Genomic DNA, 23,074 nt, shown 5'->3' on the forward strand with positions numbered 1-23,074 from the left:
ACAACAAGTCTCAATTAATTTCACGCCAGTCTGAAGGGAATAAACATTGTATCTAACAAGTCTTGCAAAATGGTTTTCATTTTAGAGTACTACCCCTTGTTAGTTTTCACATGGCCCGTCTTTCCAAGCTTTAATTGCACTGATCCAGCCAGTACTGAAACACAGGCTGCTCAGGGTCTATAGCCAATATATTATATGAGGGCAAGTTTTGGGCACTACAAAGCAACATACACTACCCCGTTCTTCACTACCAACACTTTTGTCAGAACAGATGATGTTAGTTATACCGAAGTAAGTTTTTGCAGTTAGAATTGGTCTCAGTATCATGTAGTTGCTGCTAATTAGCTATTATTTGTTGGGGAGCACAGAACAACTTCACTTTAATAGCCAGACCTTTTAGTAAAACTGTCATTGGTTTTTGATACCATGCATATGTGCTCATTAAAACTTTTTTCCATTGTTAGAAATGCTACACTGCCAACATTTTGGTATGGCTTATAGTAGAATGGCTTCAGCCTTGTTTAAATGAGTCCTGTATAAAGTGATGTTTCTTACATTGTCACTTCATTGCTGTAGTGGCTGGGGCCCAGCTGATAACCAGATTGTTACAGAGTTTTTGAAGAGACAATAACAGTATTTGACAGCTCCTTCAAAACAACCACGCAGCTGGCTACAAACGCCACAATTAATTCCACGCTGGCTCCTCTAGAAAGTACAGGCTAATTCTTTTTGAGGGTCCTAGTACAATTTTAATTATTCAGAAATTCAAATGGCCAACTTAGTTCAAACAGGCTTTTGTTTTGCCAAGAAGCAAAGGCTTGCCGATTGATAGGGGAGTGGCGATGGTGTGGCTGTGGCTTTGTGGAAATGAACAGTGTACAAATCAAGCTTTTTACATCTTACTGCCTGAAAAGGGACTAAGTTTAGAGAGGCAACAAAGTAGGCCTCAACTGAAATGCCACATTTATACACATGCACAGACCAAGTTCTCCAACTGTGTGTTTTTAATTGGGCTTTTGGACTTGTGTCCAAAAGCCCATCAACTTCTCTTTTCCTCTTCATACAGATCTAGCTACAAACGCCAAAGTAAATAGAAGCTGTGTCTTGCTTACTTAGCAAGAACAGAGAAACTTTCTGGCAGAAAATGTAGAGCTGTAAGAAGTCAATTGTGTTTAAGCTACTTAGAACTTAAGCACTAAACAGTAACTGTAGGAAGCTGCAATGTGAGCAGGAGAAAACAGTGACATTGCAAACAAGGAAAGCAGATGCTAAAAGGTCACAGAATGATACTGAGACTAATCAGCAAGTAGTGACCAGTTAACATCTATACAGTCTATTGATACTGGAGGATAATGATGCTCTCCATATCTCCAGGTTGGTTTCTTTTTTAGGTCAACAATTCCTTCCAGCTAACACAGTGAACTCTGCTTCAAATCAAAAACAGATATTATTGTTGAGGGAAAAAACAAAAACAGTGGAACAGACTACTGGGGGAATAAAGGAGGAAAAAAAACTTGCCAATTCCCTTCTATTTGAACATGCTGTAGGCTACATCTTTTATCTGCATACATCTCCCTTGTGGAAACAAAAAAAAAATTAAAAAGATAGAAAATGCTGAATCTTAGGCATTTACAAGTTCCCTGCAGTTTGAGGAGGGTGTTATGCTCCCTGGTGTACTTGACTGGAAGGGTTCCCTTCCTAGTGTGCAGAGAGACCTGTACTGGCACCGTTCACCCTCCAGACACGCATAGATACACACACACACCTACACCAGCACTCCACTGGGGAAGGAGTTTAAAAAGAGCAGCGGGGGGTGATAAAGCACAGTTGGTGGTCATGTTAATGTGGCTCTCTTTCGCTCCGGTGGGTGGGTGTTGTATAAACCAACCACCCAAACTCCCTGCTTGTGATTTAAATGTATCAAAAGAAAGCATAATGCAAAGTAATTTCAGTAATTCTCAGGGTCCGGCGGATCATTTTGGATGCAGCATTATAGAGAAAAACTTGTATGATATCAAGAGCAACAGGGAGCGACTGAGTCGGAGAGATTCTCCAATTGGAAAAAAAATGTATATATCATTCATACAATCATCTGTCCAGTTCCAAGAGAGTGGCTATATAGGGCTGTAATATGTACCAAGAAGTGTACTTTCATTTCAAATCAAAAAATTCAGCAACAGAGATTAATGATCACAAGTAATAACTGATCTCAACATCGGCAAAATAGTCAGGATTACCGTTGTATGGGGCAATGAAATACATATTGTTCAATTTCACCTGAACTTAAATGAGAAATTATTTAAGAAAGTGCCAACACACAAGGCAGGCTGCCCCAAACAGGGTGCCTAATTAGTGGCAGAAAACCATGTGGTACCACAGGCGTTAACACTTCTGCTTACAGATGAAAGCAACCTGCATGCATTCCTCCAGCCAACTAACTGCTAACTTGCGTGCACTGTTTGCCTATGAGCAAACTAAACTAACTAAACTAGGGACAGAGCAGAGCTCAGACGGTAATGCCATGTTGATCTGAGATGCCAGAATAGGGCATGTGAGCAGGAATGCTGCAAGGACTGCCGTCTCTGTAGTGCAACTTAATTTGCAATCGGCATTCTAAACATCCCACTTCTAGGAGAACTAATTTGTACAAAACAGGGAATATAATTAGAAATTTAGCAGCATCAGAAAACTCAGATTCTCTTCTTTGAAAAATTGGAAAACAACTAAGCTCATTAAAAAAAAATTACACAATAAAAGAATGTTTCTTTGGTGTTTAGTTGCAGCATCAACATTTCAACATCTAGTGATCTTTTGTCAAGAATGTCTAGACAAGACCAATACAGGTGGGCAGTGGACCGCCAAAAATAGTATTCCAGGTGCTTGGTATGCAGCCATGGATCCAACCTTGACTAAGACTATAACAGATATGCATATAGTGCCTTTGTGCTGTAAAACTGCACTGACAATAATAAAACATTTCTTAGAATAAGATCTAGTTTAACAAGTTGGATGTACTTATCAACAGAAGTGAACATTCAATTGATAAACTGACAGATAAATAAATGTGTGCGTTGTTCTGCCTTGTCCATGTCTATGTGTATGCCCCTACTACTGAAAACAGGCCCAAAACAAGTGTGCCCCAGCCTGCTCTAGTGCACCACTGAGAACGGGCACTGGGCCCAGCCAAGGACTTGTGAAATGGCTGGCCGTTTTCCCAAGCCACAGCCGGCCACTGAACATGTGTTCAAATGCACCATCCGAGGCCATCATCATTATCATCGCCCCCATAATTATCATCATCATCACAGTACGTTTAGTGTGATCAATGTATCCAGTTGCAGGAGTTGGCCTCCAGTGAATATTGGAATATTGGCCAATGCTCAGAGGTAAAAACTAAAGCCTGATAACCTCACTGAGTAATGGCCCTCCCCTCTGGCCAAATGATGCCCGCATATACTTAAAGCATCATTTACATTAGTGCCTGTTCTGGGCCATTGAACAGAATGCTTGAAATGGGTCATTAGTGGCAAAATATTCACATCATCTCTGTTAATGTTGGAAGATACAAATCTAACAGCATGAGTCAAATTGCCTATAATGTGTGTAATGCACAAAACTGCCACTGGGGGGATATATGCATATAGTCAATCATATACCAGAGCTAGATGTGCGAGTGTGTTTAAGGGTGATTACTGCATAAAGGTAATGTGGCAGGAAAGGGTTTCAGAGGGACGTCACTGCTGTAGCAGGGTAATACTGCCACCATCTGGGACACCATGGCCGCATCTCAATTCTCTACAGTCGACCAATTGACTTATATCCCCTCTCAGATTTTCCAGTGTAGTACTGCTGTAAGCTAAAGCAAGCATATCATTACATCATTATGTCATCAGTGATCTCCTATCAACTCAGTGAAACAAAGCATTTTACTGCAAACTAAACAGAAGGGTAAACAGTGAATTTAGACATAGCACTGAGGAGTAAACAATGACTTCAACCATGTCGAGTACATGAGCAGCTTTGAAGGGAAATCATCTACAGTATCATTCCACTGACCAAACACAAACTCTTGATTTTCTGTCACTGTGGATAATCATAACAACACAACTGAAATATAGTTAGCACATTTCACAGTATCTGGTGCCACTGTTGGCATGGAATTTAATAACCCAAAAGAGAAACCTATAACAGAAACTTCAATACCAGGTAGGGAAGTTAATATTGAAGTACAGCAAAAAATATCATTAAAAAACTGGAAAAAATATTGTTACTGTTACTGTCAACACGTCTTTTGTGTCACAGCAACACCATGTGATGCAGAAGTAAGGGGCGTTCAGATCAACAGTGCACCTCCCCGAAAAGCTGCAGCCGTTATTGCAAGCCCTTTGCAAAAGCGGTGTCTGATGTGCTGTGCTTGTGTGTGTATAGCCAAAGCTAATTTCCAACACCAGTCTCTTGATTGGCATTGATAGCCCAAGCAATCATTAAAATTACCTTTTAAAATCAGTGCACATAATAACAAAACATGAATGACAACCATCCATGACAACACACAGTAACAGAACAGACAAATACAACAAAACGTCATACATTTATATCATAAGTGCAAGTAGCCCACACAAATGACGAGTTGGTGTCATGATCACAGTTCTAGCCAAGTTTTAACTAAACCTTGACTGTTGTGGAAGATGTTTCAAGACCATGAATCCGCTTTACATTGCATTTCAAGTCATGGCTTTCCTGTTGATATTTCTTTAGTGGCGGTAATAACAAACAGCTTCCCGCAGTTACAGTACAGTTAAGGTGGTAGCAAGAATCTTACTTGTTCCCTCTGATTCCTTCCCTGCGGACAGTGGCGAGGCCCTCATTCACCAGAGACTCGGCAATGTTCTCGCCTGTTGTGTCTACCAATGGAAGGGACATAAGCACAGAAATCAGCAAACACTCAAGCAACGCAGAACAAGTTTTAATCAGAGAAATGAGACCATGAATTCAAAAGAGGCATATTTTATCCAGTCCAATAGTGCTACAATTCCAAGAAAAACAAACTGATTACACAAAAACTATTATGGGATAGTATTTTCCCTAACCAATAATGTATGTGAATGTTGTGCCAAGCCTAGATGGACTGTTATCAGCACTGGATGATATCCACTTTAAAATGCACCTTCAGCATTATATTATTTTTTACTGTCGTTACTGCACTAGTTGTGAAATTGGCACTTGTGTGTGTGTGTGTGTGTGTGTGTGTGTAAATTAATACAACTGTAAAATTATTAACTGAGAAAAACTAACAGTCTTATGTTTATAAAAGCAATCATCTACAGTTATGGGTGAGAAGGTGTCAGACTCAAAAAACATCCATCCCTAGTCAGGCAAATTTGTGGATCAATAGGAGGTGGCCCACTCACCTTTCCCTAGGTAGACCATGCCATACTCTCTGCCCAAAGCAGTCTTGATTTCAACGTTGAAGCACACCTCTTTACCGATTAGTTTCTTCCGCAGGAACTCTCTGGCTTGGAAGGCCCATGGCTGCAAAACACATAGGAATATTAATCTATTCTTATATCTTATCTAATACTGACCTGTCATTTGTGTTTTCTGTCTACCACTTAGGGATTTGGGGAGGAGGCATAGGATCACAGATGCTGCAAGTCTCTTTACACATTTATCTGTAGTCCATATCATCATTTATACAAACAGGCATAGTCCTAATATTTATTCTAATATCAATTATGTTACAATTGCTCAAGAAGTAATAGATAGTAAAGCACTGCGATAGAAAACCCAAAGTTCTCTACCCTCAATACAAACAGACACATACGTCAACAAGATAAGCTCCAAATAATAACACTCTTGGCTGGGTGACTACTTAACAGCACCTTACTGTGCCTTTACCAAATACACACAAACAAACACACAGAGACACTCACCTCATCAGGGGTGTCCTTGGTGTCGGGCTGGCTCTGGGCAGCTCGGCGGGCCATGGCCCCCGCCCGGATGTTACTGAGGTTGATTTGACGCTCTGGGGGCGGGCCGCCTCGAGGCTGGCCCCGAACAATGATGGCACAGCCTGACAAAACCTGGTGGGAGAAGAGCCACGACTGTTTATTTTGTAGAGGATAAAGTCAACAGTGAAAGAGCAGGATATCATCCTTCAAAAGTGGCTATGAACCCAAAGCCATTTACTACACAATTTTGCCTCTCGCAGAGATGGGATAAGAAGAGCTAGATATGTTATTGAAGTGAAGTAATGATAATTTAATTAAGATAGCAATATAGACAAAACAACTATTTGCCTGTTTTTCTACTGCACATATAACATTATCATCATATCAAACTACTTTTAACATGGTTTGTGCATTATTTAGTCCAAAATATCGCTGGATGTTTTAAACAATACTGCCAACAATATACCATATCCTGCCTTTTTTTCTCCCAATAAAAAAATTTAAAAAAAATAAATAAATAAAAAAAAAAACATAAATCAGATTGAGGACCGCAGTCCCTCATAATGACTTTTGTGGTACACAGAAATAGAGGCTGAAGGGGAACTCTCCACTTCTTCCTCCTCTCAGACAACATAAGCAAAAATTATCATTATTAAAATTCAGGACAATTTGAGCAGGCTTCATTTGAAATAAGAATAATAAAAGGGTAGCTGGGCAAACAAAGCTAATCCTCAATTTACAAAGTGGTTATTCATTCCAGGCTCATGTATAAAGGGACTGTGCTAATGCTAAACAACTGCCATTGCATGAAAGCACATTAGCTATTAATTATCCGAGTATGTTTTCTGCTATGTCATTGGAGCCTCCTAAACTGAAAGTGACACTGAAAGTTGTTATGGTGAAAGTCTGTCAAAGTCAGCATTCAAAACACAAGGTGAGATCACACAGTATGATAACGTAGCTAAACAGAAAAAAAGATAACCTCCTCTTTGGTTTGACAACCGAGGCATTTACACGAATCTGAGCAAACACCTTTTATCTGCAGGCTCTCCTGAGTGTCTGCAGAGAGCATCACTGTGTGCTGTTGATCTACGATGTGGCCTAGATAAACCCAGTCTTTCATCAAATCAGCAGTGTTTCCTACTCAAGAGTAACTGACTCACTCCATCCAAGTACCAGCCAGGCGGAAGGGGGTGCTGTAATTTTACTGACCAGCCATGGAAAGAAAGAAGTCACTGCTCTCCCCTCCCTCTCTCTCTGTTTACAGAAGGGCCAAGTTCCACTTGGACTGTGTATAGCTTTGCTTGCCTCCCTCAACACCTTCCTCAAGGCACAAATGTGATAAGGGGCACTCAAGTCACCTAAAATGTTTTACTGATGAACAGAGTGTGATGGCAGTCCAGGCCAAGATAAAGTGGGCTTTAATAGAAGTATTTTCTTACTAAAAATCTCATTATTCCGAGTGATCAGGTGCACAGAAAGAGGTGTTCCTATAGTAGTGCTTTCACAAAAACACACCTCTAATCCCATGGTCCTGAACCCCAAGAGTCAAGCCTAATAGCACATTCAGCCCTTCGGGACAGGATAGGCAATACTAGGCTACCTGTTTACGGCAGCTATTCCAGTTCTAAAAACAGTCTTTCCTCAAATGGCTAGAGACAGGTGTATAACATGTAAAGAAGCACATGAAGCTGATGTGGAGGATATGGATACATATGCACTTTGTAAAATATTATGTTTCCTATGATGTTCTGAACGCAATTAATTCCAGCATGTAAAACATTTCAAAATGTAGCTCTAGTGACTCTGATTCTCGCTCAATCTCCACAACTTTGGGTATGCATATGTAAAGCATATGTTTGCTGTGCTCTGGGAAAAAACTGCACACACATCCCCGGAGCCACACTTCACTATTTAGTCAAGTACCAGGATTTTCACAATCTAAAAAGGCAACCAAGAGTTTGGGAGAGTCTTGTGAGTAGAAAGCAGGCAATTCAAACCCCAGAGCATACTGGGAAAGAATGGTTAAGTGACTGAGTAAACCTTCCTCCCTCAACAAGTAGCTGACTGCCAGGATGCCCTTGGGGAAGGCACTTCACCCTCCTTACTCTCCAGTGGAGCGGCATAGTGGCTATGGTGGTGCTGACGCTAAAGAGCATACATGTTCATTTTACCCTTTGTGGATAAACAAAACGCAAAAAAGAACTTGGTACAAAATATATGTCCAAACTTAACTGTGCACAATCGTATGGGGCAGCATGAGGCACCGAGCCCTGCTATGAATGCGAGATTACAGGGGGAAGAAAGCTCTACGTGTCAGTTTCCCGTGGTCTCGTCTCACCAGCAGACTTGGCAAATATTCTGCTACTTGAGGCTTCGTACACTAAGCAGCATGGCTACAGCTTTTACTGGCACTGTCATCCAAGGCAGATGTCCTTCAGCCGGTGAAATATCCCCCGCTCAATATGCCGAAATGGCATTTTTTGGACATGTTGAACAACGAGTCAAAAACACTGAAAAAAGTAACGTTAGCTAGCTTCTGTTGTCAACTACCATCCAACTAACACATGTTGTCACTCAAAGGAATGGATTAACTTAAGGTGATTGGTGTGAATTTCCCCCCACCAGCACAGCAGAGCACTAACTTTAATCATTCTCAGGTTGGCCAGCTAACCTAACGATTCTTGATCATGCTAATGAGCTAACTGTTTCCAACAGTTAGCTGGGAATCAAAACATCTGCTACAGCTAACTAGCTAGTTATCAGTAGCCAACTTGTCCACGGGTAGAGGTGGTGTGGTTGGCTTTCTACTGTAGAAATTTGTTAATTTCATACTTACAAAAAACCTTTTTAACTAAACTGACTTTGTTTAAATTAGTTCCAGTTAGCCAGCGTATGCTAATTGGCTTCATCTTATTAGCAAGCTAGCAAACTTAGCAGCAAAGCAGCTAGTGTTAGCTGGCATGCTGCTGCAGCCAGGTGAGCTGCTGTGAGAGACTAGTGCTGCTGACAGTTTAACACACCGCACTAGCAGCACTGGCACTGAACAGACACTTGTAAAAATGCCGTCAGTTAAGTTAAGTTGAAGTTGTGTGACATAAGACAGTTTGCCAGAGTTGGTTCAGCCTTCAGCAGCTCTAGGCTCACTAAGCTAGCAGATATCCTCTCTGTGACACACGTAGTGAGCTAATATATCCATGTGTTAGGGCTCCTACCATCTTGACAATTCCTCGTTGCAGCGGAGCAGCCGGAGCGGGGGCTGCCTGAGCTTGTGCCGAAACTGATGCCATGTCCACCGGTTGGAGAAATAAAGCCGTTAGGGGGTGACCAGGTAAGGGAGCCGGGACTCTGAAGTGACTCTTCTACTGAAAGCCAAGAGAAAAAGGCTGAGCACCGATGAACACACACGTTATACCGGAAACACACTGTGCCATGCACACACACACACGTCAAAACCGTTACTTTTCCGGGTCTAGGGAGCAGAATGAATGGGAGTGAATGGAGCCGCTTCACGACCGCGTCGACAAATTGAACTAACGGCTTCCGGTGCAAGAGGTGCGACACGTCAGCATAGTGTTATAACCCAGCGGGCGCTGCCTTCACGGGTTGTTCGGAAATATTGCTTTCAGGACTTGAGCTTAACGTGAACTGTCCAGCAAATTGGCAACTACAGTATGGCTAGCAAAGTGGACATTTTCTGTGATATCACATTTGCATGAGGTTTAGGGGTTAAAACCATCTCTCGGAAATGTAACTTTGAAACGAAATGAAATGAAACTTTATGTGAGTAAAATAATTAAATAATATCTATTTGTTATATTACAATTTATTATGCTGAGCAAAAATATCAGTTGGTTGCATTTTTTTTATTTTTAATTGTTCTTTAGCTTTTAATTGTTGCACGTTTTGTTTTTAAGAAATTAATTTCAATGTCACCAAACTCGTATCTTTGCTCATTTTCTTACTGCAACTATGTGCAGTAACAATGTCTCTGTGCCATAATATAAAAAAATAAACCAAAAAAGTTATAATAGTTGCAGAGTTCGATTTATTGTTAGACAACCAACATTTCTGCGACTAAAATGACTTAAATGCACAAGTCATCTTCACAACAGCATACGGAAATACGAGCTTAACAGGAGACCATGAAGGTAGCATAGTACCATTCATAAGACCAGTGGATGTGCAGCAAGGCGTTCGCACATACACACTCATTCACACACGCGCGCACATGCCGGTTTATAATCAAAACATAACACCATGCAAATAAAACAGAACAAACACCCTAGTTAAAATAGACCTACCCAACTGCTACAGTATTAAATACTCTTTCAGGAGCTAAGGAATCATAAGTAACTTTACCTTCTTTGTGGTGTATTGTTAATGCTATACGGTTTTCTGTATTGGCCTCTCCTCTAGAGTTGCTGCTGTGTATTTTTGATGAGGTATTTGAAGAGTTTCCTCGCGTCATTATTTTTCGTGGATAGAATAAAGTGCAACAGGCCTAGAATAGAATAGAATAGAATAGAATAGTTGCATGCTGACGTAACGAGATAGTAAATTATAATTCAGCAAAATAAGTTATGAAAAAGTATAACATAACTGCATGTTTTGTCGCTTTTGGATAGAATTTGAAATTCATTGTCTTTGTTTTTTTTTTTTTTTTTGTTTTTTTTTTGTTTTTTTTACAGTTTCAAATGAAAACCGTTTCATAAACCTCACTTGCATTATTCACGTTTTCTCAGTATGTGTTGAAATGAACTGTAATTAACTCAAATGAAATATCTGTTCATTTTATAACAATCTGACACTCGTAGCATGTCTTATAGAGAAGAATCAGAACAACTGCATCACCGTCCTTCTTTAAGCCAACCATGCTGACGTTTTGGAGAGGCTCAGTGATGTCCCATCAAAACTTAAAGTAATCATTAGGAACACACTCCGTTTTCCTTTTCCTATATCCTATCTTAGGTATCTCTTACTCGGGCTGATATTGTCTCTTTTGCCATATCTTATGTCGCGCAATGTTTGAGTAAGAGAATGAAGTGGTCTTCATTTACAAGATGAATTCTGTCTTTGAATATACCATACCATATCATCCTTGGTCTCGTAACGTGTGGTAAATGTTATTTCTCTCAGGTTTATTACACTGCAGAGCGCGCGCGCGCGCGCGCGCACACACACACACACACACACACAAAAGATAAAAAGATTTGCGATGAAAACAAGTGGAATTATCTCAGCCCATGATCAGAAATTTTCACATGGTTTAAAGGCTAAATGACTTGTTAAAGGGAATTTTTGAGTCAAGAAGATGGTGCAAGATAGTGGGTAAGGTGCAAAATCTTAATAACCTACACTGCAAAATTGAAACAAGTGACAAAAAATCCACAACTATAGTTTCAGTATATTTTGCTGCTTGAGTTCTTGGGCGAATTTTCTAAAAGTCTGAAGCCAGGCCTGTGAGGCGCATGATTCCACTAAGATTCATATCAAGGAAATTCTTCAAACAAATTATTTTTATTGGATATAAGTGAAATTATCCCTCCCCGCGTGCAGTTTTTATCATCCGTTTTTCAATAAAACATTTCATCACTTGATACAAACATTAAAGTACATGTTAAGATGGATATTTTTCAGTGTACTGCCGAAAGTGGCAGATTTGGCAACTTATGGAAGGGTTGAGAAAAGGCTGTTAATAATAAAAGACAAAATATGCATCTATGCATTTGTTCATCTAAACTCAAATTTATATATTAGATATCAAATACACGCTATCTCTAAACAGGGTGGAGTAATTTTCCAACTTTGAGACACGCGACTGTCAAGGAAGCCCCGTTGCGCACTTGGCACCTTCGTGCGCTTTGGAGAGGTTTATGGTAACCTTTTTACGCGGTTGATTTTGTGATATTTCTCCATGCTTCACACAAATAAGCGCACATATCCGTGTTGGTTATACAGAACAAAACACTAGGATGTCTAAAGGAGGTCTGTACATCTACTGAGGCACTGTTAGGACACTAAAATAGCCGTACTCCCCTTTGGCCAACCCAGATTAAAATTTACGCACCGCGAATGTTGAGACGTGTCTTAACATCACCACACAACTGTTTTTATCAACCTCGGTTTGCTCACACAGCATGGGCAATAAAGAACTATAAATCAATGACCACATCAACTCCCTAGCAATAAATAAAAAAAGCTTGCTTTATTTGTCCTTTGTCTCGGTTGGCAAGGAGATGATGGTGTCCAAAAATGGATGTCCTCTATCTAAGCTAACTGACTGTACACATAGAGTATTATCGTCCACCAACCCATGGTTAATGTATAATTTGGGCCATATGGCATTTTAAAATCCAAGCCTTTATTTCGGTGGCACTTCGATCTGTGTGGACCCAACTAATGATATTCAATTAGTCATTAAACAGGCCCAAAGACGAGCCTTGTGTGGTGTTTCACATAGGCTAATATTTGCTCGTCAAATATTTCCCTTTGAAACGTTTACAACGCATTTTTATCTGCTGGCTGCCCAAGGAACATCTGTGAGGTTTTTTTCAGCCTTCCTATTCTGGATAAACGAGGTCCCCCCAACTGGCCCTTGCCTTGCGCCCATATAGGAGTCTATTTGTTCATGCTTTGAAAGAAAATGTAATAAAGAGAGACTGGGGATAGATTTATGATTTATCAAAAGCACTTTACCATATGGCAGTCGTCATTGTAGCAGATTTCCAAATGTTTGTTTTATGAAAGGAGACCAGAGATGATTTTAACCTGAGCCACTTAACCCAGGCAAGGATGCTCAAGTCACGTGACCACAAGTCTCCCTAAATAATCAGAAAACATACCAGTGTTGATGATTTTTTTTTTTTTTTTTGCAATGTGGAAACTGCAATTCACTTTTTCTAAGTTAACAATCATCGAAGCAGAAAATTATTGGATTATATTCCCTTGCGCTGAGTTGTTGTCTTGTGAAGATGGAAAGCTGTTAGACTACTGCGCAAAAGGAAACCTATCTTAGTTCTCAAATTAGACTATTACTGCCATGATTTACTGATTTTGCACCGACACACAGTGAGTTCAAAACACTATATAAGTTTGCTAAGGCCATTTTAGACCATTTGTGCGAAGGAAGTTTGGAATAGCATACAAATTGGGCCTTGGTGCGTTAATTCACTCCTTAAAATTGCACGTTCCTGTATCTAATATTATTTGTCACCAAATTAAGATGTAAAATGATATATGATTAATTGGGCAGAATGATAAATCGTTTGACATACACCAGGCGCACACAAATCAGACATTAATATTAATCCCTGGATTTCTTTAACTTTATTAGTATTTGACACAGACTTTTCACTTATCTTAAGAGAAATAAGCTGTTGAGACTGACTATATAAGGTCAACTGTCTTGCAGTGACAGACGTTTTATGCACTGTTGCTATATGCCAAACTAACGCCCATAGCATAAATCTACTGACTGCTGAACTCCCAGCAATATTGACATTTCAGGTATCAGGTAACCACGTCATGTTAAAGCCTGCAGCCCCTATAAATTGCTGAGGGGCGTGATGCCTCTCATTGTCCTCTGCCAGAGATACACGGAGTTACTAAGACAGCCTGCTTTGCCTGTAGGTGATGAGGTTTTGCGCGTTTGCTGACGCACCGCAAGATTTTTTTTTTCCTGGATATTTTTTTTTTTGCCTGGGAATCATTTTAATTTGCTGATTTTTTCGTAATCAATCAGATATTTGTAACCTCGAGGAGCACGTGGAGATGTGCGGAACAAACCTGGATGTGCCAAATAAAGGTTCAGTCTCCAGTTTTATTAAATGTATAGGGTGTTAATGCATTGAACAATTATTATTGTTAATTATTCCTCACTAAGGATGACAAAGTATATTTTCATTCAGCAACAGCACACTGCGAAATGTCTATTTTCATAAACCCCTTATTAATTACTTGATCTCATATTCAGTTCTTAAATCTTATTTCTCTTAAAATAAACTCCGCTTATTCTGACTAATGCAGTTTCCTTAAGAACAAGAGAAATTACACCAGTTCCCCATTTTGAGAAGATTTAATTTTAAGACTTAGTGCTTACTTTAATGAGCTGATTAGACTTTTAGCACTGCAATAATTGCAGACCAGCTGTGAATGGCATTTGTGCTACTAAATGCCATTAAGAAGAAGAGCATTACTAAAAGTTATATTTTAGGCTCACTTGTTTTTAAATTTTTTCTTTTTTCTTTCTTTTTTTTTTAAAAACAATATCTGTCATCTTTTATTTACTCCTGTCAGCTGGTGGAAGTGTGAACCAACTGGGAGGGATGTTTCTCAACGGCAGACCTCTTCCAGAATGCAAAAGGAGGAAAATGATTGAACTGGCCTCAGAGGGAGTCCGTCCAAGCCAGATATCCAAGATACTTCGGGTGCGCACAAACACACCTCTTAGGAAAAATGCATCGATTTTATTTTACAGGAAACCGAGTGGTTCAGTAGGTAGATTTATTTATTTATTTATTTATTTATTTTATTTTTAACAGCATCACAATTTCGACTCAGTGGCCACACTTAGCGGAAAGCGGAAGCGCATTTAAGTCAAAAATCAGTCATAAAGTAATCTAATAACAACATTAAAAAAAATCTCCGCTGCTGGAGTATTAATGAATAATGTAATAGTATCGGGTTTTAAATGAGAGGCGAGTAATGAATGACTACTTCTTTAATGATCCCATCACGGACAGGGGCCATTTTACACAGAAGACTTAGTTACTTACATGCATGGAGAAAAATTTACTTTATCATGTGTTACTTTATTATGTCCTATGAAGTCGAGGCACTGATGTGCTCAGATCCCTCCCCATCACTGAACTAGACAACAATGCGCACTGACAGGTGTCCAGTGGCTGCGTCAGTAAGATCCTGAGCCGCTTCCACCGCACCGGGCTGCTGGAACCAAAGGCCACCGGAGGGAGCCGACCTCGCCTTCTCACCCCCGATGTCATCTCTACAATAGTCCAGTGCAAAAGAGAAAACCCAACCATTTTCGCCTGGGAAATTCGGAAAAAGCTCGCAGCTGAACGAATCTGTAAGCCCTCCAAAGTTCCCAGTGTAAGTCGGAGTGAAACGATTTTGTTTGAGGTTTCAAATCTTCATTGGAATGTTTCAGCACATAATGGATTTCTCTGCACAGGTTTCCTCTGTAAACCGCATTTTGAGAAAGATCCAGGTGGACTATGGGCCAATGTGCATGGAAATCAATGCGCAAAACAGGACCGACCAAGGTAAATTTGTCATCACCATGCAAGCCAATGGAGCCCTTATAATATCGTGAAAGAGAGGAGGCATTGCTGGGTCATCAACATAAGGCAAACAGCCACTTCAAAGAATATGAATTTATACTGTTTCCCTTAAAGCACCATGTAGCCTAATCATACAACTTCGACCAGTTTTATTTGCTGGTGGGGTTAATTGAGTTTAGAAGGGGTTACATTACCACATTTTCTGGGCTCATTATGCAAGTTGATGCAATGTTTGTGTATAGTATTCCTATTATTTTTGGATCAAAGTTTGTGAAGTTTTTTTTTTTTTTTTTTTTTTAAACTGTTAGGTCCAGGGTTTCCTCCCATAAACCAAGGGGTAATGAGTGAGAGAGTGCTTTCAGAGACAGTATGCAGTAGTAACCAGAAGCCTAAAGGACCTCAGCACCGGAGCCGCACCACCTTCTCCCCAGAGCAGAGCAGAGCACTAGAGCAAGGTAATTTCCAGTTTCTAAATGCCTTTGCATGTGTACAACACAGTGTCTTTGTTTTCTAAATGCTGTTTCTTGACAAAAAAAACACTATTTTTTTCTTTCTCCCAAACCAGAGTTTTCTCAAAGTCAGTATGCAGATATGTATACAAGAGAAAAACTGTCAGCTGAGATCAAACTTCCTGAGGACATCATCAAGGTAAACTGATTCTAGTTTGCATCAAAGTATGCAGATGGTATCAAACGCCATTCTTCTGCTCTTGAGATTATTATTTGTCTCTCAAAGGTCTGGTTTTCAAACAGACGTGCCAAGTGGAGGAGGGAGGCCAAACAGATGGATAACATGCCATGTAAGTGTGTGTGAGTGTGTTGGTGTGCGTGCATTAGAAGGCTTATAAAACATGTGTGTGATATTTTTATTCAGCCATAATCCAACGGAATGACAGCGAAAATCCCTCAGACAACATTTCCTTGTGCTTCACAGCTGTTGTCCTTCAGAAGGAAAGGGATTTTACTCCAATTAATCCAACAATGTCACTCAGCTTCACCAGTCAACAGGTACAGCACTGTGAGACAAACACCAAGATACACTACTCACAAAAAGTTAGGGATATTTGGCTTTTGGGTGAAATTTATGGAAAATGTAAAATGTTCACGCTACAGTGATATTATATCATGAAAGTAGAAGCATACACTGGTGATTTCCTCATCTCAAACAATTTCTTGAAACAAAAGCCAACAACAGTGGTGGATATACCACAACAAAAAATGTCAGTGTCAATAACTTGTCATGTGCCCTTGAGCATCAATTGCAGCTTGACAACGACGTCTCATGCTGTTCACAAGTCGAGTTATTGTCTGCTGAGGCATGGCATCCCACTCTTCTTGAAGGGCGGCCCTCAGGACATTGAGGTTCTGGGGTACAGAGCTCTGAGCCTCTACACAGCGACTCAGCTGATCCCATAGGTTTTCTATGGGATGCAGTTCTGGAGAAAGTGCAGGCCACTCCATTTGAGGTACCCCAGTCTCCAGCAGCCATTCCCTAATGATACGACCTCGATGAGCTGGAGCATCAAACACCTGATGTGAATTTTGCCATTAAACTCCTTGTTAGAGAACAGCAACTTGTGCAAAAAGTACTGAAACATTGAACAGTTGGACATGTGCATTCAAAAGTTTACAGAAGGTCACATTAAGTTCACCTGTAAAGGTTATAATGCATTTTAGGTTCATCCTGATATTTCACCCGAAAGCCGAATATCCCTAACTTTTTGTGAGTAGTGTATAATCAAATACTAATGTGATTAATGAATGCAAATATTATGATTAAAAACCTGTGAAATGCATAATGGCTATTGGGATCACCCAAATCATAGAGTCTTAGTGTAGTTTGGACTCTGTTTAGGTGGACTGGAAGGAGACAGGAGCATCAAGAGTGTGCTGTGACACTTCAGAAGCCCCCCACACCTACAGCATAGTTCCTCGGAAGGTACACTGTGGCTACCATGTATCAAAGGAAACAGGTGAGACCTTAGAAAATATCTTAGAAATATAAAAACATCTTAATTCCTGAAAAATAGGGCAGCAGTGGCTCATTCGTTACACCCTGATTTTTACATTTGCGTACACTGAATTGATCTGCTAAAATAAAGAAATATAATGACTTCAGCCTGAATCAATATGAAATGGTCTGAAATGATTCATTCATGATTCTGAAAAAAAGACTATACTTTGTTGTGATCTTACAGAATTCTGTTGTCTGAAAAAAAGAAAAAAAAAGGATTGCCTCTCGTTATTGCACACGTTTTTAAGGGATTTAAAGTTTTGGCTAAAAGTACTGAATCAAATTCTTGATTCAAACTGCAGTTTACAAATTTGAATCAAATTGAATTGTTTCAGAAAACAAAAAATGTTCTCAAATCTCATGGTCAAATAGTGATTCAAATTATTCTATGTTAAGTTAATAATTGTTAAGCCAAAGATCCACAACCCTCCCAAAAAATGTATATGACTTTAATCTTTACTCTTAAAATACATTTTGGACATTCACATTTGGACATATGCAACCACATGGCTTGATTAATGAGTGGTAAAGTTTCTTTTTTCTCCTCCGCTGTTTTGTGCTGGTTCACTCCACCTTCTTGTTCGCTTTCATTCTGTACAATTGTCCCACCACATGATGGGTATCATTATAATACACAGAAGCTGCCTGTCAGAGTGGAGGGAGGGCTTGTAGTTTACACATTGATAAAATGAGAATAAGGTTATGAAAGGATCAGCTTTCCCCTTAGTGCAGGGGTGTCAAACTCGTGCCATGGAGGGCCGAGAGGCTGCAGGTTTTCATTCCAACCAAAAACTCCTCCAGGTGATTTCACTGATCACCCTACCTCCAAACAGAGAGGCGGGACTAATCAGTGAAATCACCTGGTGGAGTTGTTGGTTGGAATGAAAACCTGCAGCCTCTCGGCCCTCCATGGCACGAGTTTGACACCCCTGCCTTAGTGACTGCAGTGGTGTACTTCTTCCATCGGCTACACCTTCTCTAACACGGGGTCCATTAACCTGCATGATGATGACACCTTTTCAAACTAAGAATACTCTACAAAGCACAAAACATTGTTAACATCTGATAACGTGAGTTCATAGAAGTAGAATATATTTCATTCCACTAATCTCTTGTGCAGGTATGGGTAGTTCTGAACCTCTGACGTCCATCTCACCCTCATTCCTTCACCAACCAAATGGCAAGATTCACCCACTAATCCATCCCATTACCCAGAAGACTCCACTGGCTCTCCACACAGACAGATTCACCTTCCCGCTGGTTCACCACCACACAGATACGAGGACATGCCTCCCGTTTGTGAATGAGGCACTGAGAACCGACTGCCCCTTGTCTCAGTACTGGAACCGGCAGGGACCTGCTTTCTCTTTGAGCCACTATCAAACCGATGAGAAGTTTCAGTTTGCCCAACACCAGGAGATGGTGCATGAATGCTCGTCACTTCCTGGACAAAATGCGCAACCACTGTTTTAACATTGCTGAGTGAGTGACTCACAGCATTCTTCTTTTTCCCACGCTCATCTAGAGTTTTGAAAGAAGGGGAAGCATTATTCAGAATCAGATGCCTCTTCCTCAATATTTTGAGTTTGAAACAGGAATTGAATTTGTGTGATTTCAAGGGTTGAACCTGGATATCTGAGTGGATCAGAGACTGTCATCATGTAAAGTAATCCCAGAGAACTCTTAAAAAACAATAGTGGAATTAAATTTGCCCAGGATCAAGATTGATTCATTCTGGACAGCAGAGGGCGACAGAGGACTAGAGTACATTTTTTCCCTTACACTCTTTTTCTTTTTTCAAGCCTACTCCCCCTCCTCACAAATCTCCCTTCACTGTATCTGGCACTTTGAATTGCTCTTCATTAGGGGTAATGTTGTAATGGCTATCATGACTGTCATTCGAAGTACAGTGCAGTTTTGTAAACCTTACGTCAGATTTATCCAATGCCTATTAATTCAAACCATGTTTTTCCCTACATCATGTAAAGGAGGAGATACTGTCACTTCAAGTTAATAAACTGAGTGCTGAATAAAATCCATGATTTTGAAATGATTGTGAAGGTTATGATTGCTTTTATTGATTTATTTTTCCAGGAAATAAACTATAACAGAGCATCCCATAGAGCAGTGATGCTAATTAAATGCAGCTTCTGCCTGGAAAGATGTCATTTGTGGATACTGAATATTTTTTTATGTGACTGAACAAGATCAACACATAAACAGCCTGCAGTATATCAAGCAGTTTGAGAATAACTTAATTTGGGTGTTGGGAGGCTTTTCAGGTCACTGCAAACATTTGGCTGTAATATGATTGGGATGTAAATCTTCCATTAGCCACATGGATCATTAAAACTTACAACTGGATAATAGGGATGTTATCCTTTTACAGTGTTGGGCTTGCTGTTTGTTTAAGTGCAGAAGGAGGCTTACAATCCCTGTTAAGGCACTTTCCCAAGATTTTTTTTTTCCAGGACAACCTAACAGGAAAATCTATAAAGCTAGCTTCAAAAAGTCTAAACATGACCTGATATCTGGTCCGCTTGGCATCGATTTTTATGACAGCAAAAGGACAGAGCCAATGAGTTCCTTCATATCCCTTTACTACAGTGAGGAGTCCGTAAGCCTCAGAGCTCCTTGGTGATTGGTCACCTGGGGAAAGTTTGGGATCTGAAGGCAGAGAACTTGGTCAGCAGGCCAACTGGCAAGCAGATCATCCTGATTTGACCACCAAGAGGCCAAGTGAGTAAATTACATCTCCACATGACAGAGAAAGCTTGTGTTGTGATTTTGAATGCAATCTAAATAGCTTAAGAACATTTAGAAATGTTTGGTTGCTGGAATGGGACAATTTCTCCTCCAAAGCTGACGCTGAAGCCTGTCTTCGCGTTATGGATGGTGTATCTGTGTGTGTGTGTGGTTGTGCATGTTTGTGGGGGGAGGGGTTTAACACAAAAGTCAGTCCCAAAATAAACAGCATCTGGCTTAAAGTGATAAATAGGCACTAAAAAGTATTGTACATTTGGCACATTAGAGTAATGGACTGAATATGTCTTATCTTATATTGAGCAACCAAGAGTTGCAGAGTTGCTGAAAACCTTATCTGAGTTTAAATGTATCTCAGTCAAGTGCAAGATGGACTAATTCATCATACAAAGATTTCTAAATAAAGTGACTGTGTGCATGACCTATGCTGCTTTCAGCTACTAAAGAGTATTTTTCTTGTATGAGAATTTGCTGCTCTAAAGGATCCTCTAATTTAGAGAATATACTGCCAAAAAATGCATTTAGCATGCGCTGTGTTGGAATATTCTCTTAAACACTGTACATCGGAGCTGGGAAATTTTTTTTCAGTAGTCAACAAGTGCAATGGATCAGACATAGATAGGCCATACAATAGACATAGAAACACATTCCCAAATATACAGACAGAGAAAATGCAAATGAGTGTAATTGAAACATGTTTATTTATTAAAATCATGATATAACAAAGGCTACAAAATTCAGAAAAGGACAAGATATAAAAAAGACAAAACTCTGACACAAAATAGCAGCTGTTATAGAGTTTACATTATACAAGTATATAAACAGAGTCATCAAGATGAAGTAAAAACACTGAAGTATGAAATTTACAAAATTACAAATTGTAATTTACATTATGCACGATGCGCTATTTACATACCAGTAAATTAAATAACAGAAACATTGCCATAAGAGCATGGTTGGAAAAAAAAGCAATCAATTTAGAATCAACCAATTTACATAAACTGCTATCAGTTCACAAGAGTGTTCACACTAGTTTTTTCATTTGAATCCAACTTCTTAGATTTTCACTCTGGTTGTATACAGTAACCTTTGCAAGGCTGTACGAGGATTACATCCATCCTCAAGGAATAAATTGGCCCCAGTGATAATTTTTGCAGTTAATGTTCCTTGTCATACTTTTATATACAGTTGAACTAAAAAGAAAAATGACTCTTTGACTGGTGGGATGTGTATACAATCCATTGTCTTAAATCCCTTCACATTAGCAATATTTGTTGTATTATCGATAATTCCCGTTTTTCATGTGATGTTCAGAATGGACCAAGAAACACGTGAGAATGGAATGCATGGTTTACTTCCCTGGCAACAGCCACACAAATAGCAAAAAGCAAAAGGTAACCACTGGAAATACTAACTTAATGGAAATCACATAGTCCAGGAAATAATGATGCTTAAAATTTGGGACAAAATCAGACATCCAAAATTATTGGGGTGCCAGGACCAGCTGATTTCACTACAAAGAGATGTGAAAATAAAATAAAAAATATCAACAATTTTTTGCTTATTTGAAATGTAGGTTGTATTAGAGACACCTAAGTATCTTTGTTTGTATTCAAGGATTATTATTACAACTCAAAGGGAGGGTCAGATGAGAAGCAGTGATACTGTAGTTGGAAATTGGCAAGATTGTAATTCAGTGTATGTGAAATATGTATGAATTTACGTTTGTATATTTTGTTATTTTTGCTGGCCCATAGTTCTATAAGATGAGATTCAGAATAGCATGAAACAAAGCATCACTGAGTTAATGATGTGACCATAAACAAGAAGTCTCTAGCATTGACAATCAATAAGGATTTGCTCAGTTGTGTTCATGTGTGTCTATTACCTGGGAGCAAAACATGCACTCCAGTTACGGTAAGTTCTTTGATTACTCTCAGGCTTAAAAAATATCAAAATATCATACAAAAATATGAATTATCTTTTCAAACCATGCCATCTTCTAATTAAAAAACAAATAAATACAGCTAATACTTACAGACTACCAGTCTCTTTAAATATAAAACAGAAATCAGAGGCAAAAAAAGAAGCCGTTCTGATGTTTCTAAGTGAGCCAAAAATATTCCAGATCTATAAGACCTATAAAATATTACAGCGTGCCAGAAACATACTCAATAAATCTGCAGTTATGTACAAAAGGAGTCACTTTCCATGAAACAAAAAAGTAAAAAGTAATCATAAAAAAGAAGTCTTACTGACCACACACAGCCCGCCAGGGGCCACAGTTCCCTCCAAACTGGAGACCAAATAGCCATGTTATATTTGGCATGGCTCTTCCCTCTCTCATGCTACAAATGTTAGCATAAGATCTGGAGCAGCTCGCCCACTCCTAGTTAGACACTCTCACAGGGAAACTAACAGTTACAGCTAACTAGGGAAAAGGTAGTCCAGCTACTGCGAGCAATTAACACTTCATGTTTGCCAAAGTAGCTATAGAGTTGCAGTTTTGCTATACAGGCAGCAATGATGAATCTTGCCTCAAGAGCTATTGGAACATGTGAAGCCATATTTGAACCTTTTCTGCATTACAAATGGCACACAACCCTCCTGATTTAATTCCAGGATACAGCCATAACAGTTGCATCTCACTGACTGGCTGAATGGGACACCAATCACAATGGAACAGCCTTTATAAAAAAAAACTCACTGTAATATATTCTCATAGGTACTCACTATTTTATGAGTCAATGAGTTTATAATGAAGTCATCATGCCTTATGTTGTTGTTTTTTTTTTTTTTTTTTATCTCATTTTGTCATCTTCTGCTACTGAGCCTTTTTGACCCACAGTACCTGGATAATATTTATTAAGGTTGCTGCTGTGATATTTATATGGTATTTCTCCAAAAATTTGTGATTGCTTTACTGTAGCTCTTTTTTCATAAGGGAAAGCCATTTCTGTTTTTCCACAGAACTTCTGTAGGAGGTAAAAGATATGCTTTGTAATCCAACTCAACACACACACACACACACACACACACACAAAT

The 23,074-nt window shown here is 39.5% G+C and overlaps 2 protein-coding genes across 2 annotated transcripts in view; one reads left to right on the forward strand and one right to left on the reverse strand.

The window, feature by feature from the left end:
- snd1 (staphylococcal nuclease and tudor domain containing 1) overlaps positions 1–9,442 on the reverse strand; it is a 191,369-nt gene extending 181,927 nt beyond the window's left edge. The window contains exons 1-4 of the mRNA XM_030045402.1: positions 9,167–9,442; positions 5,934–6,083; positions 5,412–5,532; positions 4,823–4,904 (exon numbers count right to left, since the gene is read on the reverse strand). Coding sequence (XP_029901262.1) covers positions 4,823–4,904; positions 5,412–5,532; positions 5,934–6,083; positions 9,167–9,241 — 428 coding nt within the window. The 5' untranslated portion in view covers positions 9,242–9,442. The remainder of the gene's footprint in view (positions 1–4,822; positions 4,905–5,411; positions 5,533–5,933; positions 6,084–9,166) is intronic.
- Positions 9,443–11,926: 2,484 nt separating this feature from the next.
- Positions 11,927–19,288, forward strand: pax4 (paired box 4). The gene is made up of 10 exons (XM_030046427.1): positions 11,927–11,939; positions 14,250–14,380; positions 14,847–15,062; positions 15,145–15,235; positions 15,562–15,708; positions 15,819–15,901; positions 15,989–16,052; positions 16,187–16,260; positions 17,108–17,225; positions 18,387–19,288. The coding sequence occupies exons 1-10, from the start codon at positions 11,927–11,929 to the stop codon at positions 18,737–18,739; spliced, it is 1,290 nt and encodes a 429-aa protein (XP_029902287.1). The 3' UTR covers positions 18,740–19,288.
- Positions 19,289–23,074: the final 3,786 nt, after the last annotated feature.

Source organism: Myripristis murdjan, chromosome 23, assembly GCF_902150065.1.
Source record: "Myripristis murdjan chromosome 23, fMyrMur1.1, whole genome shotgun sequence".
Classification (NCBI taxonomy): domain Eukaryota; kingdom Metazoa; phylum Chordata; class Actinopteri; order Holocentriformes; family Holocentridae; genus Myripristis; species Myripristis murdjan.